The sequence below is a fragment of the Ceratotherium simum genome, chromosome 1, assembly GCF_057802395.1.
Source record: "Ceratotherium simum simum isolate JZ-2026a chromosome 1, ASM5780239v1, whole genome shotgun sequence".
In the NCBI taxonomy this organism is placed as follows: Eukaryota; Metazoa; Chordata; class Mammalia; order Perissodactyla; family Rhinocerotidae; genus Ceratotherium; species Ceratotherium simum.
This window is the reverse complement of record NC_141900.1, coordinates 45,647,255-45,665,022: the sequence shown is the minus strand read 5'-3', so window position 1 is coordinate 45,665,022 and position 17,768 is coordinate 45,647,255. Positions and strand designations below refer to the sequence as shown.

Here is a 17,768-nt window from a genome sequence, read left to right as displayed (position 1 = left end):
TCTGCTGAAAACCTGTCCACCAGGGATGCCTTTGCGGTATTTGAAATACTGGTGGCAGAGCCTTCAGCATCACAGCAACACACAGCTGCCACAGTATGACAACTGACAGAGGGGTGATGTGGGTCCCTGACTGGGAAAGGAACCCAGGCCACAGTGTTGAGAGCACTGAATCAGCCACTAAACCACCATGTATATGTATATACATATAAAGAGTAAAAACCATGGCATAGAAATGCATTTCTACTTTAGAATTGGGTATTGCTAGACAGACGTAGGGGGAGATCAGATCAGGAAGGAAAATAATGGGACATCAAGTTTATCTGTTATTTTTTACTTATCAATAAGCAAAAGAAAACTAAAGCAAATGTGGCTAAATGGTAACATTTGTTAAAATTGCATGATGGTAATTATTTTCCATCCTTGTCTGTATGTTTGATATTTCAAAATAGTTTAAATAAAACATAAAATTAAATTAAAAATCCAGGTTCACATCAGATAGTATGACAGCAGACATGGTGGTAAATTAGCTGGGATTTAGGTATATATCTGGGATTTTATAACATATATATGGCAACTTCAGGGCAATAAACTAACAATTGAATCATTGGAGATGGACTTCTCATCACTTTTCAATTGTTTATAAATATTTTATTAATACACTATTCCCATGTTTGTCCTTTTGGACAGAAGAATGCTTCTGCTAATGTTTGTTGTGTCCCTGCAGATGGACAGTGTTATGAGTATAAGTGGATGGCTAGTGCCTGGAAGGGCTCTTCCAGAACAGTCTGGTGTCAAAGATCAGATGGTGTAAATGTAACAGGTAAACCTCCATTTCTCTTTGTTCTTTGAAAGTCTTCTTATAAAGTACATGTGATTGGTTAAAGAAAATAATTAAGGAAATAAAGATATTCTTTCCCTTTTCAGCACAAGATTGGGATTCAGGACACCCAAGTTGTCTGTCTGGTGACCAATGAGAAATTATTTTATATTTTAATGTTTCAATTAAATTCTCGCTCACCCAGCCATTTTAGACAATGCTGCTACAATTTATTAAATTAAAATACTTTCTAACTTTAATAAATGATTATTATAAGTAATATTCTCAGATTGTTTTTCCTAGAAATTTTGTATATTAATAACTCACTAAGTGCTAAAAATAAATCAATGTTTTGTTGACTATATCTGTTTCTGTGCCTTAAAAGCAATACACATGCAGACCAAAAATATTATCAAGGGAATATGATTATGCAAATCCAAACATCTTGCTTGAATTCAAAAATCCATGATTTATAGTTTTTTATTAACTAATAGGGAAGACCTATTGGTAAATCTCAAACCCAGAGCATCTGAGCAGCTCACCTATTCTGTCTCCACTCAAAAAGTATGATATATCCAAAAAAGAAATACAAACGAAAAATTTTTTGAATGTCCTTTACCCAAATATACCCTCCAAAAACTACTCTAATCTGCAATTACTAAACATTGCCTTATCTGAGCCCAGTAAATGCAAGGGATCCCAAGGACCCTTTGAAGAGGGAAGAAACTTGGCTCCAGATAGGTAGTGAACCACCCTGCAAATTTCCTAGAAAGAAACCAAGGTTGGATCCAGAACCTGAACCTCAGGCACATAGACCCCAAGATCTAATATCTCTCCTTAAATTGGCTCTCCTTTATAGAGCCAATGTATCGGAATCTCCGTAGCATAGCAGCAGCCTGAGTATTCACAGTGAACTGTTCAGGGGAACCTGCTGACTTGCTGCCATTGTGCTGACCCTCTGGCAGGGAGAACAAGTAAAGTGCATTTGGGTGCCTCTGAGTAATGTCCATTTATAAAGTTAGCTGTAATATATACAGTAAGATAATAGGAGCAGGGATCAATATGCTTTTTGGAAAGCATCAATTTTTATATTGAATTTTAAATTACCTGGATTATTGAAACCTGATTACTTATTTCCTCCCCATGAAAGCTGGAGCAGGATGTCGAATTGTATTCTTGTGAAGATAAGATTTTATACATGAGAAATCTGTTTCAAGAAACCCTTGATAATAGCAATTCCCAGTGGATACATATATAACAAAGAAAAGACACCTACCAGGAAACCCTTTGCTCTCTCCCAGTATTATTTTCTGGGAGAAAAATCTTTTCCAACCACACCACTCCCAGAAGTATAGGGGGAGAAAGCACTTTGCGAAGATAGGCACGGACTTTCCAAACCCGAAGGCATTATAGAGCTGGTCCACTCAGCTCAGATGTTGAAAATGAATGCCTACATTCTTCATTAAATTATTCAGAGGGAATTTTACTGCTTCCCCAGAAGGTTCTATTAGTTTTTCAATGTTTTTTTCCCCCAAATATGGATGCAAATAATATTTATTTGCCTTTTCTTGTACATGTTAAGAGCTCTTTTCCAACTGAAATTAGGGCTATTCCCCAATGCAAAGATAAGTCAAATTTTAAAAGACACCTTAGAAATCATATTTTCAATTTCATTTCAGTACAGTAGAGTATCCAATGTATTTCTGTCTAACAGTTTGATACCAAAAAGCCAATCTATAAATGATTTGTGATAAACTCTATATGCACTCTTCTTCCATCTTTTAGGAGCAATGAGATTGTTTATGAGAAATAGACAAGCATGTAAAGTATATTACCTACTTTGACTGATTGCTTTTATTTAATTTAATTGTTGTCCTTATAAGAATCTCCAGATGTTGTTTTCCTTTTCTTCACGTGTTTAATGATAACTTCTGTGGCCATAACTATGGCCATTTAATAGCAATTGCCTTCCAGTGACTGACTACTTTTTCCTATCAATTTTTCTCTGAATATTTTGTTTATAATTTTGATTAAATTCCAGAGAATCATCAATTCCATAATAAAGGGAAAACTGCTAAAATTCTGTTAAACTGAACAAGTATGGTTTGAAACTATGAATTCCTTCCACATCACCAGTATTGTTTCTTTATGACATCTGGTCTCATCTTAAAACATCACTTATAACAACTTAGGCACCCTTGGTACTAGACTCAAAAAGAAGGAAAAAGAAGAGGGATAAACGGAGAGCGGCAATGTCAAGTTCAAATGATAGTGCGAACACACCACTTAGTAGCTACATTTGTCTTCTTTCCTGTACCCCAAAAATCCTGAATTAGCCGAATAGAGATTTTCTTAAAAAGAAATATGCATTATAAAAAATGCATTTATGTGGTAGTCAAATTAATTAAAGAGACACCTCAAGAAAAATCAAAACTGCTTCTTTGAATAGCCAAGAAAAATTTTAACTTTAAAGGGAAATTAAGTCTGCTTTTTAATGATGGACTTGGCCTCAGGAACTATGACAGAAACAGCTTGTGTGCAATTAGTTTTCAAAGTAGTGACTATAAAATTATCCATTCAGCAAATGCTTATTGACCACCTGCTAAGTGTCAGGCACTGTGCTTTCTCCTCTGAATAAGAAGGGCCTCGAGTTCCTAGATAAAGTAGTCAAGGTTAACCAAATATTTCACAGTCAACTGCCCTCAGAAAAATCTGTAGGATTCCCAAAGTGGTTCAGGATTCAAAGACAAGTCTGTAACAGCAGTGTATTTTCATCATTGCAAGAGATGCTACTTGTCAAAATATGATTTTTTGTTCTGCAGGGGGCTGCTTGGTGGTGCGCCAGCCTGATGCTGACAGGTCTTGTAACCCACCGTGTAGTCAACCCCACTCGTACTGTAGCGAGGTATGTGTGACTTCATTAGGGTAGACAAGCCAGCTTCATCATTTGTCACCCCACTGCCTCTTACGCAGTCCATTTCCCAAAAGAAAGCATGTCTTGAGGCATAAAAATTCTATTTTTGGACCTCTCCTTTTATCAATAGAAACAATTCTGAATGCACTTGCTTCTACTGTTAGAATAAGTTGTATGCAGTACAGAAAGTGTGTTCTTTTTTATGTGGTTAAGACAGAAATACATATAGTAAATTCCCAAAACAATACTTCTTAAAAGCCTTGTCTTCAAGTCAGGTCTGTTTTGCTTTCAAAGATCACTTTGCATGTACAGTAGAAATCTTCTTGTTCTCCTGCAGACGAGGACATGCAGTTGTGAAGAAGGGTACACCGAAGTCATGTCTTCTAATGGTACACTTGAGCAGTGCACACTTATCCCTGTGGTGGTGATACCCACCGTGGAGGACAAAAGAGGAGATGTGAAAACCAGTCGGGCAGTACATCCAACCCAACCCTCCAGTAGCCCAGCAGGACGGGGGAGAACCTGGTTTCTACAGCCATTTGGGCCAGGTGAAGTGACTAGACAGCGCTGATGCAGAATTCTTTAGTTATACATTTAACCAATGCCAAAGCATTAAAAAATGAGCAAGCATTTTCAAATGAGCTACTCATTAGTTCATCTCTACTTATTTTTTCTGATACTGCCATATATTCTTATAATTTTTTACTATTATTATGAAAAAAGCACTCATGCTGAAAGTTCAGAGAAATGAAATTACTTTCTTCTGAGAAAAATTTTAGTGTTGATATCACTTATTTCAATTTCAGTCCTAAACTTACACGTATAATTATTTTCACATTGAACAAATCTCACAATGAAAATATTAATTAAGAAAAAAGCATGTTCATTCAGTCATTCAGAACTGGAACAAATAAAACTCTAAAGACATTCAAGAATTTTTCATTTGACCACAGAGTGGTAATAATTTAAACCTTAAAGAAGAACATCAGGAAGGCAGTGCTGTGTGGGAGACACTTGGTAGCCAGACCAATTTCTTTCAGCCCTTGAAGTTGGCACACTCAAGTACTCAAGAGTCTGTACTAGCACCAGATACACAGGGGCAGGGGTGGATCTTCCCTGTCTCGATGGGACGATCTGAACTTGGAGACTGACCAGACCCTTCTCATATTAAACAGACAGCTCTTAATGTGTCTAGTTATGGTCTTGAAGCCAATCAAGGCAAAAGCTTGAAGGCCTGATGAAATGCTATCCTTACCCTATACACTTTCTATCTCCAGTTAATTCAACCACACACTTACCCCTAGGACTAGGCTGACACTTAAAAATGTGCTACGTGTGCTATTTGGTAACTAAGATCATGCCACTTTTTCTCACACCCTAGAGGCGTTGCTAGTTCATGACCAAAGGAAATCTCCAGGCAAAGCCAGGCATAAACTACTTTATAACTCCATTAGAAACATGAGAAATGAAGGAAGGAATTTGCGTAGGTTGCATATCTCTATTTTTAATGCATTCAGTCAAAACACTTTCCCTTATTGGAGAATCACTATTGGGATTTTTTTTTTAAGTATTTTCAGTATTTGGGTGACTCATGTTTAGCTGCATTATCCCTGCCTTGATTAGGTTTTTAGCTAAAAATAAAATTTATTTTGCAAAGCTGACTTGTCTATGTAAGCATGGGGAACTCTTCTCTCAGTGTGTAAGACAGTGGACCAGTAAATGGCCATTAGCAATCTTGACTTTGACCAAGAATCTAAGCAGATCTCCTCATATCAAAATTGGTTTTTAAAAAGAGAGAATATTATTATTGTCATTTTAAATTTAATATATAGTTTCCCTAAAGTGAATATTTTAATATATTAAAAAAGCATGTGTTCTAAAAAAAGTGCATGTAGACCTTGTTCTTGGTTTTTGAAAAACCTAAAAATATTTGTTGAAGAACTCTCAGGGAAGATAAACCCAACAGTGGAACAGCTGTCTTGATTTTAAACCCAGACTCAAATTTTAAAATCTTTAGATTTGAAAAGAAAGGATATTTAGAATATTAACTTATTTCCTGCAAATAAATCCCTAAGTTGATCCAGCTCTAGGCAAAAAAAACTTCACAGTACTAATGTGCTTTTGATGCCTTCCAAATACTGAATAAGCCAGAGCCTCTGTGGGGTCAGTTTGCCCAATCTATAATTTTAACACTAATATATCTTTAATTGTATATATGCAACAGAAAATATATGTTGATGTAGGAATCAAATTAAGTTAGGCAAAGTCATTAGTAGTATCTTCTGCTTGAAATTTATTCAGAACATAAAACTGAGAAGTTCAAGAGAATGAGACCAGAAAGCCAAATTAGAAAAGTCTTTGTCCTGTCTGATGCCATAAATATAGAAAAGGTAGAGAAAGTTATTGAGAGATCTTTTCATATGTTAATAAAACTTGGTTATTTTTGCAAATGATATTGTCAAATCAATTTTAAAGCACATATAAGTATAAACTAGATAAAAGATTATTAATTCCAAAAAATGTCAAATACATTCACGTTCAATTCACCTGGAAAAAATGTTAAAATGACAAAGTTTATGTTCAAATACCTGTTGGCATTAACTCTAAGTTGTAGGACTTTCTTGAAATTGCATTATTTTTCTTCTTTTCTTATAATTGCTATTCTCAAAATAGAATGAAAATCAAAAGAGAATGTTTGTATAGCATTATACATATATAGCATTTGAAGTAAAATTCAGATAAGCAGCAGAAATTTAAACATATTAACTTGAAATCTGAACTCCAATGGAAAACATTATTTATTACTTTTCAATTCAATTTTCATTGATAATTTATCTTTAATGAAGGTGCATCTGACTCATAATAGTGGCTTTGCAGTAATCATTAATTGTGTCTAAGTAATAATTCATTTTGAGTTTTGAAAGGACTTGGTCGTATGTGACTGGTCATCGGTCATAGTTAAAGACTGTCATGTATGTATCAGACTAATGTGAATTAATGACTAATATCCATTCTTCTTAGATGGGAGACTAAAGACCTGGGTTTACGGTGTAGCAGCTGGGGCATTTGTGTTACTCATCTTTATTATCTCCATGATTTATCTAGCTTGGTGAGTGTTTAAATATATCAGAATCTAAGGGGGTATATAATCTATTTCAGAGGAAACACTTTCAATTGACCGTAGCCCAGGAACAGCAAATTAATGTCTCAAATAAGTATTCCACATTTATTTAGTGTTCATCTGAAGTTCTAAATAAACATAGCTTTAGTCTTAGTCTAGAAACTACCAAATCTAAGCCATTTAATTTCTGAACATGAGCCGGAGCTGCTCCAGGTCATGTTTTCTTTTTTTTTTTTTACATAAGTGACATGAGATTTATTCCACATATAAAGTCTGTCTTATGCAGTTGCTACGCAGAGTTCCAGAAAGTATTTTTTTTCTTTTTTAATTTTTTGTTTATTGCAGTAACATTGGTTTATAACATTGTAAAAATTTCAGGTGTACATCATTGTACTTCTATTTCTGCATAGATTACATCATGTTCACCACCCAAATACTAATTACAGCCCATCACCACACACGTGTGCCGAATTATCCCTTTCGCCCTCCTCCCTCCCCCCCTTCCTCTCTGGTAACCACCAATCCAATCTCTGTCTCTGTGTGTTTGTTGGTTGTTGTTGTTATCTACTACTTAATGAGTGAGATCATATGGTATTTGACCTTCTCCCTCTGACTTATTTCACTTTGCATAATACCCTCAATGTCCATCCATGATGTCACAAATGGCTGGATTTCATCACTTCTTATGGCTGAGTAGTATTCCATTGTGTATATATACCACATCTTCCTTATCCATTCATCCCTTGATGGGCACTTAGGTTGCTTCCAATTCTTGGCTATTGTGAATAATGCTGCAATGAACACAGGGGTGCATGTATCTTTATGCATTGGTGTTTTCAACTTTGGATAAATACCCAGCAGTGGAATAGCTGGATCATATGGTAGTTCTATCCTTAATTTTTTAAGGAATATCCATACTATTTTCCATAGTGGCTGCACCAGTTTTCACTCCCACCAGCAGTGTATGAGAATCCCCTTCTCTCCGCATCCTCTCCAACACTTGTTGTTTCCTGTCTTGTTAATTATAGCCATTCTGACGGGCGTGAGGTGATATATCATTGTAGTTTTGATTTGCATTTCCCTGATAGTTAGTGATTTTGAACATCTTTTCATGTGTCTGTTGGCCATCTGTATATCTTCTTTGGAGAAATGTCTGTTCATGTCTTTTGCCCATTTTTTAATTGGGTTGTTAGTTTTTTGTTGTTGAAATGCATGAGTTCTTTATATATTTTGGAGATTAAGCCCTTATCAGATGTATGGTTTGCAAAAATCCTCTCCCAATTGTCAGGTTGTCTTTTTGTTTTGTTGATGGTTTCCTTTGCTGTGCAGAAGCTTTTTAGTTTGATGTAGTCCCATTTGTTTATTTTTTCTATTGTTTCTCTTGCCCAGTCAGACATGGTACTTGAAAATATATTGCTAAGACACATGTCGAAGAGCGTACTGCCTATGTTTTCTTCTAGAAGTTTCATAGTTTCGGATCTTACATTCAAGTCTTTAATCCATTTGGAGTTAATTTTTGTGTATGGTGTAAGGTAAGGGTCTATTTTCATCTTTTTGCATGTGGCTGTCCAGTTTTCCCAACACCATTTGTTGAAGAGACTTTCTTTTCTCCATTGTATGTTCTTGGCTCCTTTGTCAAAGATTAGCTGTCCTTAGATGTGTGGGTTTATTTCTGGGCTTTTGATTCTATTCCATTGATCTGTGTGTTTTTGTGCCAGTACCATGCTGTTTTGGTTACTACAGCTTTGTAGTATATTTTGAAATCAGGGAGTGTGATACCTCCAGCTTTGTTCTTTTTTCTCAGGATTCCTTTAGCTATTCGGGGTCTTTTGTTGTTCCATATAAATTTTAGGATTCTTTGATCTATTTCTGTGAAAAATGTTGTTGGAACTTTGATAGGGATTGCATTGAGTCTATAGATGGCTTTAGGAAGTATGGACGTCTTAACTATGTTAATTATTCCAAGAGCACGGAATATCTTTCCATTTCTTTGTGTCTTCTTCAATTTCTTTCAGCAATGTTTTATAGTTTTTGGTGTACAGATCTTTCACCTCTTTGGTTAAGTTTATTCCTAGGTATTTTATTCTTTTTATTGCAATTGTAAGTGGGATTGTATTCTTAATTTCTCTTTCTGCTATGTCGTTGTTAGTTTATAGAAATGCAACTGATTTTTGTATGTTGATTTTGTATTCTGCAACTTTACCGTATTCATTTAGTACTTCTAAAAGTTTTTTGGTGGAGTCTTTAGGGTTTTCTGTATATAAAATCATGTCATCTGCAAATAGTGACAGTTTCACTTCTTCCCTTCCAGTTTGGATCCTTTTTATTTCTTTTTCTTGCCTGATTGCTCTGGCTAGGACTTCCAGTACTATGTTAAATAGGAGTGGTGAAAGTGGGCATCCTTGTCTGGTTCCTGTTCTTAGAGGGATAGCTTTCAGTTTTTCACCATTGAGGATGATATTAGCTGTGGGTTTGTCATATATGGCCTTTATTATGTTGAGGTACTTTCCTTCTATACCCATTTTATTCAGAGTTTTTATCATAAATGGATGGTGTATCTTGTCAAATGCTTTCTCTGCATTTACTGAGATGATCATGTGATTTTTATTCTTCATTTTATTAATGTGGTGTATTACGTTGATTGATTTGCGAATGTTAAACCAACCTGCTTACCTGGAATAAATCCCACTTGATCATGGTGTATAATCTTTTTAATGTATTGATGTATGCAATTTGCTGGTATTTTGTTGAGGATTTTTGCATCGATGTTCATCAGTGATATTGGCCTGTAATTTTCTTTTTTTGTGTTGTCCTTGTCTGGTTTTGGTATCAGGGTAATGTTGGCTTCTTAGAATGAGTTAGGAAACTTCCCCCTCTCCTCAATTTTTTGGAAGAGTTTGAGAAGGATAGGTATTAACTCTTCCTTGAATGTTTGGTAGAATTCACCAGGGAAGCCGTCTGGTCCTGGACTTTATTTTAGGGGAGGTTTTTGATTACTGTTTCGATCTCCTTACTGGTGTTTGGTCTATTCAAATTTTCTATTTCTTCTTGATCCAATTTTGGAAGGTTGTATGATTCTAAGAATTTATTCATTTCTTCCACATTGTCCAATTTGTCGGCATATAGCTTTTCATAGTATTCTCTTATAATCTTTTGTATTTCTGAGGTGTCTCTTGTAATTTCTCCTCTTTCATTTCTTTTTTTTTTTTTTTTAAAGATTTTATTTATTTATTTTTTCCCCCCAAAGCCCCAGTAGATAGTTGTGTGTCATAGCTGCCCATTCTTCTAGTTGCTGCATGTGGGACGCGGCCTCAGCATGGCCAGAGAAGCAGCGCGTCGGTGCGAGCCCGGGATCCGAACCCGGGTCGCCAGCAGCGGAGCGTGCTCACTTAACCACTAAGCCACGGGGCCGGCCCGTCTTTCATTTCTGATTTTACTTATTTGAGCCTTCTCTCTTTTTTTCTTGGTGAGTCTAGCTAAACGTTTGTCAATTTTGTTTATCTTTTCAAATAACCAGCTCTTGGTTTTATTAATTTTTTCTATTATTTTTTTAGTCTCTATTTCATTTATTTCTGCTCTGATTTTATTATTTCCCTTCTTTTACTGATTTTGGGCTTTGTTTATTCTTCTTTTTCTAATTCCTTTAGGTGCATTGTTAGATTGTTTATTTGAGATTTTTCTTGTTTGTTGAGATAGGCCTGTATTGCTGTAAACTTCCCTCTTAGAACTGCTTTTGCTGTATCCCATAAATTCTGGCATGTCATATTTTCATTTTCATTTGTCTCCATGTATTTTTTGATTTCTTCTTTGATTTCTTCATTGACCCGATTGTTGTTCAGTAGCATTTTGTTTAATCTCCACGTATTTGTGGCTTTTCTGATTTTCTTCCTATAGTTGATTTCTCGTTTCACACCACTGTCATCAGAAAAGATGCTTGGTATTCTTTCAATCTTCTTAAATTATGTAGACTTGTTTTGTGGCCTAATATGTGATCCATCCTGGAGAATGTTCCATGTGCATTTGAAAAGAATGTGTATTCTTCAGTTTTTGGATGGAATGCTCTGTATATATCTACCAAGTCCATCTGTTCTAGTGTGTCATTTAAGCCCAATGTTTCCTTATTGATCTTCTGTTTGGATGATCTATCCATTGGTGTAAGTGAAGTGTTAAAGTCCCCTACTATTATTGTGTTACTGTCAATTTCTCTTTTTATGTCTGTTAATAATTGCTTTATATATTTAGGTGCTCCTATGTTGGGTGTGTAGATATTTATAAGTGTTATATCCTCTTGTTGTATTGTTCCCTTGATCATTATGTAATGCCCTTCTTTGTCTCTTTTTACAGTTTTTGTTTTAAAGTCTATTTTGTCTGATATGAGTATTGCTACCTCAGCTTTCTTTTCATTGCCATTTGTGTGGAGTATCTTTTTCCATTCCTTCACTTTCAGTTTGTGAGTGTCTTTAGGTCTGAACTGTGTCTCTTGTATGCAGCATATATATATGGGTCTTGTTTTTTCATCCAATCAGCCACCCTATGCCTTTTAATTGGAGCATTTAGTCCATTGCAGGTCATCTTTTCAAGTATGTTCTCCTAGATTATGCAAAAGAATGTGCTTATGGTGAACTGTAAATTTTTATATTGAATTATATTATATTGAAAATATTATGATAATACCTGATCTTATTCAACTGTCTTTTTAAACATGTATTATTTATAAATTATGTATTATTTGTAAAGGTTTCTGGCCAAATGTAAATGATGATACTATAATGTTATATCCATTGTTAGTACTAGAGAAATTCCTTTTGGATAATTTATCTTTTATAGGAATATAAAATATTTGAAAGTCTCTTTTTCAAATTTATTCAGAGCATAAAACTGAGAAATTCAAAGATGCCAGAAAATCAAATTTTAAGGTTGAATTTAGGCAATGTAGGCAATTAAGCAGTTTGGGTTTATCAGTATGTTTCATATTTTTTCACTTAAAACAATAAAATTTACAGTTGAAGATTGATTTTTTTTCTCTCAATTTTAATGATTTTTTTTTTACAGCAAAAAGCCAAAGAAACCCCAAAGAAGGCAAAACAACCGACTGAAACCTTTAACCTTAGCCTATGATGGAGATGCAGACATGTAAACTATAACTTATCCTGGCAACAACTAGTGTCAGCTTTCTGACTTTGCAGTAGATGTCCAGAGGCCACAAAGCTGTCCAAACGGTGTGGATTAAAAAGCATTGTAACTTTTTAAAAGAGCCTCATAAAAGAACGAAAATCACAGTGCCCTTGGAGATATCGAGACAAGTACCACTGATATAGAAACCATCAGCCCTGAGAATTCTAGATTTACTTGAATACATGCTGCATTCTGAGAGTCTTATGTAATCTTTTCTGCAATCTACCAACTGACAATTCACTTTCATCTCTACAATATGGTGGTGGAATTGGCCAGTTAGGATGCCCGATGCAAGCCTCTGTCTGCAGTGTTAACCCGTAGTAACATTTTAGCATGAAGAGTTTATCCCAAGATCTCTATAATGCTATAGTCAAGCATAACAACATGTAAACTCAATTGAATGATACACATTATTATGTCAGATTATATAGTTGTTAATAAGCAATTTTAATGGGGAATGAAAGATAAGCTCTAAGCTGAGCAGAAAACCCACTGAACAAATTCAGCATCTTGGTGGTTGATGGTAGCTTTTATTGACCTGCATTTCAGAGGCAAAGACTCTTTTATAAGACTTAATTCTTGTCTGTCTCCAAAGTGCAAATGCTGGACATGTACTAGTATCTTAGAAGAGTCCTCAAGTTCAGTATTTTATAGTGGTTATTGTCTGGAAAACTAATTTGCTTGTGTTAATACGTTTCTACTTTCCCTAATTTTCAAACTGGTTGCCTGCATCTTTTTTGCTATATGGAAGGCACATTTTTGCACTATATTAGTGCAGCATGATAGGCACTTAACCGGTATTGCCATAGAAACTGCCTCTTTTCATATGGGATGAAGACATCTGTGCCAAGAGTGTCACGGAGACATTTACAAGTTCTTGTATCCTGAAGAGAGTAAAGTTCAGTTTGGATGGCGACAGGATGGAATTAGCTATTACATCTGCTCTATACACTCTTCCTCATCGCTGCAGCCATTGTGAAATCGACAATGTGGCGGTAATTTAAGTGTTTAAGTCCCGAACTCATTAACCCTCCAAAAGATGGATTCCTTCTAGGTGGTTTTTAATTGTACTTTGAAGGCTGTTTATGACTAGATTTTTATATTTGTTATCTTTGTTAAAAAAAGAAAAGAAGAAAGAAAAAAAGGAGCTGGTTGTCTTTTTAATTTTGAGCAGATGGAGAAAATAATGTATGGATGATTTTTGTAACTAAAAGAAATCAAAATTGTGTGTTGATTTTTCTTTCTCCCTGATTTGTTTTCCTAGTTTCAGAGCGAATGTATTTCAAAATTCATAGTTGTGTCTTTCTCACTGGTAAAATTTGAAGCGATCTTGTTAACATATGATTCAAAAACTAAAATTTTTAGAAGAGAAGAATAAATATTTTGTCCAGGACTTCATTAAATATCTAGACCAAGAATGGCAAACTTTTTCTGAAAAGGGCAAAGCGGTAAATATTTTCAGCTAGGTCTATGTTGCAACTTCTCGGTTCTACCATTGTGAGAACAGAGCCATAGACAATACACAGTACCTAAAAGAATGAACATGGCTGTTTTCCAATGAAACCTTTAAAAAAAAGTCAGCAGGCCACATTTACAGGTTGTGGTTTGCTGACCGCTAGTCTAGTTTTTCAGTTGCTAACCCTCCATTGTGTCATCTTTAGTTTTCATTAATTTACCCTCAGACTGCAATCAGTGTTTAATTTCAAAGGTGAAAATCAGTCATTAAGCTTATCACTGTGTTGGATGTAGCTGTATTTTTCACAGACGTAGCCCTGGGAATGGCCCAGTGAATTAACATCTAACTTGGCAGACTTCTTTCGTATGAAAAGAAAATTCAAAAGGTGCCATTAAGAAGCAATACCATTTTTCAGGCAACGTTCACTGCAACAACCTTTGGGAGAGGGGAGGACATCAGGTTTTTGGGTCTTTTAAAAGCAGTGTAACAAGCTATTTTATCTTAAACATAGCTGTGTTCCTATAAAAGTGGTTTGGACTAGAAGGTATTTTACCTTCACACTAGAACTTGAACTTCCCCTGCTGTTCATTAGAGTATTTGCAAAAGGTACAAAAGACATCAGATTAGGATGTCATTGTCCCCAGAATGAACAGATTTCTACATATTTCGATAAGAATTAACGTGGTAAGCACAAATTCCTTATTCAGTATTCACTGTATTAGGCAAAATGTAAATCATTTCAAAGCAAGCGGGTGGTCAGGAAGATGAGAATTTTACCTTAAACCGAGGATTTAAACAAGGAAAAGCATAAAAACAAATTAATTCCATTTCATCTTCTTATTGAAGAGGAAGACAAAAATAATATTGTTACTCTAAAAATTTGATTGTCAATGTATGTACTCAGGAGTCTTCCAGATAATCCTCAAGTTGATCTCTTTGAATAAAGTGAACTCCATTTGTCCAAAATAGTTGAGAAAGAATCTATGGCAGTTACTTGAAGAATTCAGCTAACGGTCTTATGAAATGCATGCAACACCTAATAACTTTGAAATTATTGAATAGAATAAGATATGGTTGCTACTAAAGCTATACTTACGATACTGTAAAATGTCATTAATTCAGAAGGCACATCAGTATTAGCCTACCTATAGTGTAAGAATTAAATGAATTGATCAAAATTATAAAATGTTATGAAGATACAAGATGATTTTATTCACATTGATTACATTTTACAACACTATGGAAGAGACTAGATTTGATGTGACCTAACACTAGGGAGCATATTGGAAGTTCATTGTTAGGGTAAATAAATACTGGATGGCGTCTTGTTGGAAAGGTAGAAGGAGGCGAATGTACCTAGGTGGCTATTTTGGACAAATGAAGGTTACTATATTCATGTTTATAACATGAAAATGGCCTTATTTTGTTCCTGGCATGAGTCAATAATGAGTTAAATACTTTACTGGAATTTCATTAAAATCTTATTCCTCCTGTTCATTCTAAGAATTCAGGAGGGGGATATAGCAGTAACTTGTCTATTGACACTTTTGCCTTACCAAAATGGTCTGTGAGCCCGAAAAGATTTAGAACTACTGGTCTATAAATGTGAGGGTCTGCTTGGTTTAAAAAAGAGAAAGAAAGAAAAATATTGACACAATATTATACTATTATTTTGTTGGACTCTTTCAATATAAACCACGTAGAAGTGGCATAACTGATCTCTTGAAAGTGTTGATTTGTTCATTCATCAATATTTAATCTAGGATATTGGCCATAATCCTTATTTTGAAGACTTTTTGAGGACACTACAGTGTAGCTTAAGTTAATTTGAAAAGGAATACATAAAAGCATGTTCTTAATTACTTATAACAAAGCACAAATTACTTATAACAAGACAAATATTTATTGAATTATCACATATAAGACACTGCTAGGCACTGTAAAAAATTAGTAATGGCTTTTGTATACATACGTATCTAAGACATTCAGAAGAAGGAAAACAATGCTTAACAAGTGAAGATAGCACTGAAACACATCACCCTTGACTCGGGATTTGTATTTCATTATGGTTAGTATTTTTCCTTGTGTAATGTCCACGTCTCAGGCCGTGCTGTCAGGCTTTTCTCATATCCCTCCTCTACCCTCAGGTACGTGGCCATGGCATTGTGGCTTATTCAGAACTCTCTTAAGTTCCTGGACATTTCAAGATAAAGTGACTTATTTAAAACTTCTTACAGGAAGCAAGTAACACCTCTAACAATTTTTTTTACCTCCTCTAACTCCCTGTCCTTGCTCCTTTATGATGATTTTCTCTGCCTGGTCTCTGTGTACTCTACTCTCTTATCAACACTAATCTTGTCTACTTCCCTCAGAACCACCTTCTACTAAACATGCTCAAATTTTTAATAAGAAAAAAAAAGATGAATACCTATATTTCCTTCCTATTGGAGTCAAAGTGTCACTTAGAATGTGAACGTTTTGATTTAAACAGAGCGTACTGGTCAAAGACATGAGTAAAAAAGAAAGGAAAGCTGTGGAAGACATGCAAAAAATGGACCGTTTTCCGTCAAAATGTCAGTTCCTACACTAGATTTAGTACCCCCCAGGGCCCTCCTCCTCCACCTACCTCCATCTCGCCTGTTTGTTTGCATCCTACCCTAAATGAGGGGGCCTGCACCTTTCAGTACTTACAGAGAGGAGAGCCCATTCTTAGGCTGATTTGGGGTCTGAATAGATTTGCAAGAATCAGGCTTCCCAAATGATCTGAGGTCTCACTATTTGTAAAAATATTACCAAATTCAAATGTGTTTCTAGTTCTATTTCCCCTCTAAGATGGAGGGTGTTGAGAGGAAAGCAATCCATGAACAAACCTGTGAGGAACCTTGTCAGAGAGTGATCTTTTCTGGGTCTAGATTAGATGTGAGAGCTGGCACCTCTGCCTGTCCCACCTGGTCCAGTCCTCAGATGGCTGTGACCGTAGAACAGGATTTTGGGAGTCTGAAACTGGAGTGTGGGCCTAGCAAATGTTACTCTTTATAAAAAGATGTTTTGCAGTGCGATACGATAATTCTATGTCTAGCAGGGACACTGAAAAATGGTTATGTCTACGTTATTAAATGAGTAAAACAAATGCTAACTAGATAGAGTTAATTTTGTAGTTTTATGTTTTTGTTCCTCTCCCAAGCCAGATCTTAAAACGGGCAGTATATGAAGACTTTTAGTTTATGGGAGTCACATTTTCAGAGATCAAAAACCTCTAGTCTATTTACAATATAATTGATTATCAGTTTTATTGTTGTTTTTTGTAGATTTTTTTTTTTAAAGTGATAGTTTCTAGATCACCTACTTTGAACCCTCAATGAACTTTTCCCAACTATTTTTCTGGAATCTATTTGTGTTTATTTTTAAAAAATAAACATAAGATTCCCTTTCTGGTACTTTCTCCTGCCTATTTCTAGCACAGAGATTTGAAGAGATCAGTATCTGTCATTGTAAAATAAAACTTTATTAAATTTGCAATATGTCTTTCTATAATTTATAATCCCCTAAATGTGGTTTTTGGTTAATTTAATTACCTGAATATTTATTTTGTTTTAATAAGGAGGCAGCTGTCTAAGAAGTTTTTGTTAATATTACTTTGTAAATTGTGTAATGTAATTTATTTTAAATTATGTACATTTCTTTTTTAACGCACAAAATGTCTACGTACAATTAACTACAGATTTGCAAATAATGTCACTGAGCTTTATTCAGTTAATACAGATGGCATGTGAAGATGTAATATGCTTTTTTACATTTTCATATGGGTTATTTGTAAATAACTATGTTGCTGACAAACATAAACACGGAAATCATTTTCATTCTACTCATGTGTATCTGTGTTTTAATTTGCATCATTTGCTGCTCAAATGTACGTTAAAAAACAAAATCAGTGATGGGGCCGGCCTGGTGGTGCAAGTGGTTAAGTGTGCGTGCTCCACTGTGGCGGCCCGGGGTTGACCGGTTAGGATCCTGGGTGCGCATCGACGCACCGCTTGTTAAGCCATGCTGTGGCAGCGTCCCATATAAAGTAGAGGAAAGATGGGCACGGATGTTAGCCCAGGGCCAGTCTTCCTCAGCAAAAAAGAGGCGGATTGGCATTGGATATTAGCTCAGGGCTGGTCCTCCTCACACACACACACACACAGACACACACAAAATATCAGTGAATATCCAAATTCTTTTACTACTCTATTGCTTGTTCCTGGGTATTTTTCAACAACTCTAGAAAGTTTGAGAGATGCAA

General features: G+C 35.3%; 1 protein-coding gene across 1 annotated transcript in view; it reads left to right on the top strand.

Annotated features, from left to right (window-relative positions):
- Positions 1 to 17,348, top strand: part of THSD7A (thrombospondin type 1 domain containing 7A) — a 673,077-nt gene extending 655,729 nt beyond the window's left edge. Inside the window, exons 26-30 of the mRNA XM_087426025.1 lie at positions 725 to 820; positions 3,640 to 3,722; positions 4,069 to 4,279; positions 6,753 to 6,840; positions 11,905 to 17,348. Coding sequence (XP_087282151.1) covers positions 725 to 820; positions 3,640 to 3,722; positions 4,069 to 4,279; positions 6,753 to 6,840; positions 11,905 to 11,989 — 563 coding nt within the window. The 3' untranslated portion in view covers positions 11,990 to 17,348. The remainder of the gene's footprint in view (positions 1 to 724; positions 821 to 3,639; positions 3,723 to 4,068; positions 4,280 to 6,752; positions 6,841 to 11,904) is intronic.
- Positions 17,349 to 17,768: the final 420 nt, after the last annotated feature.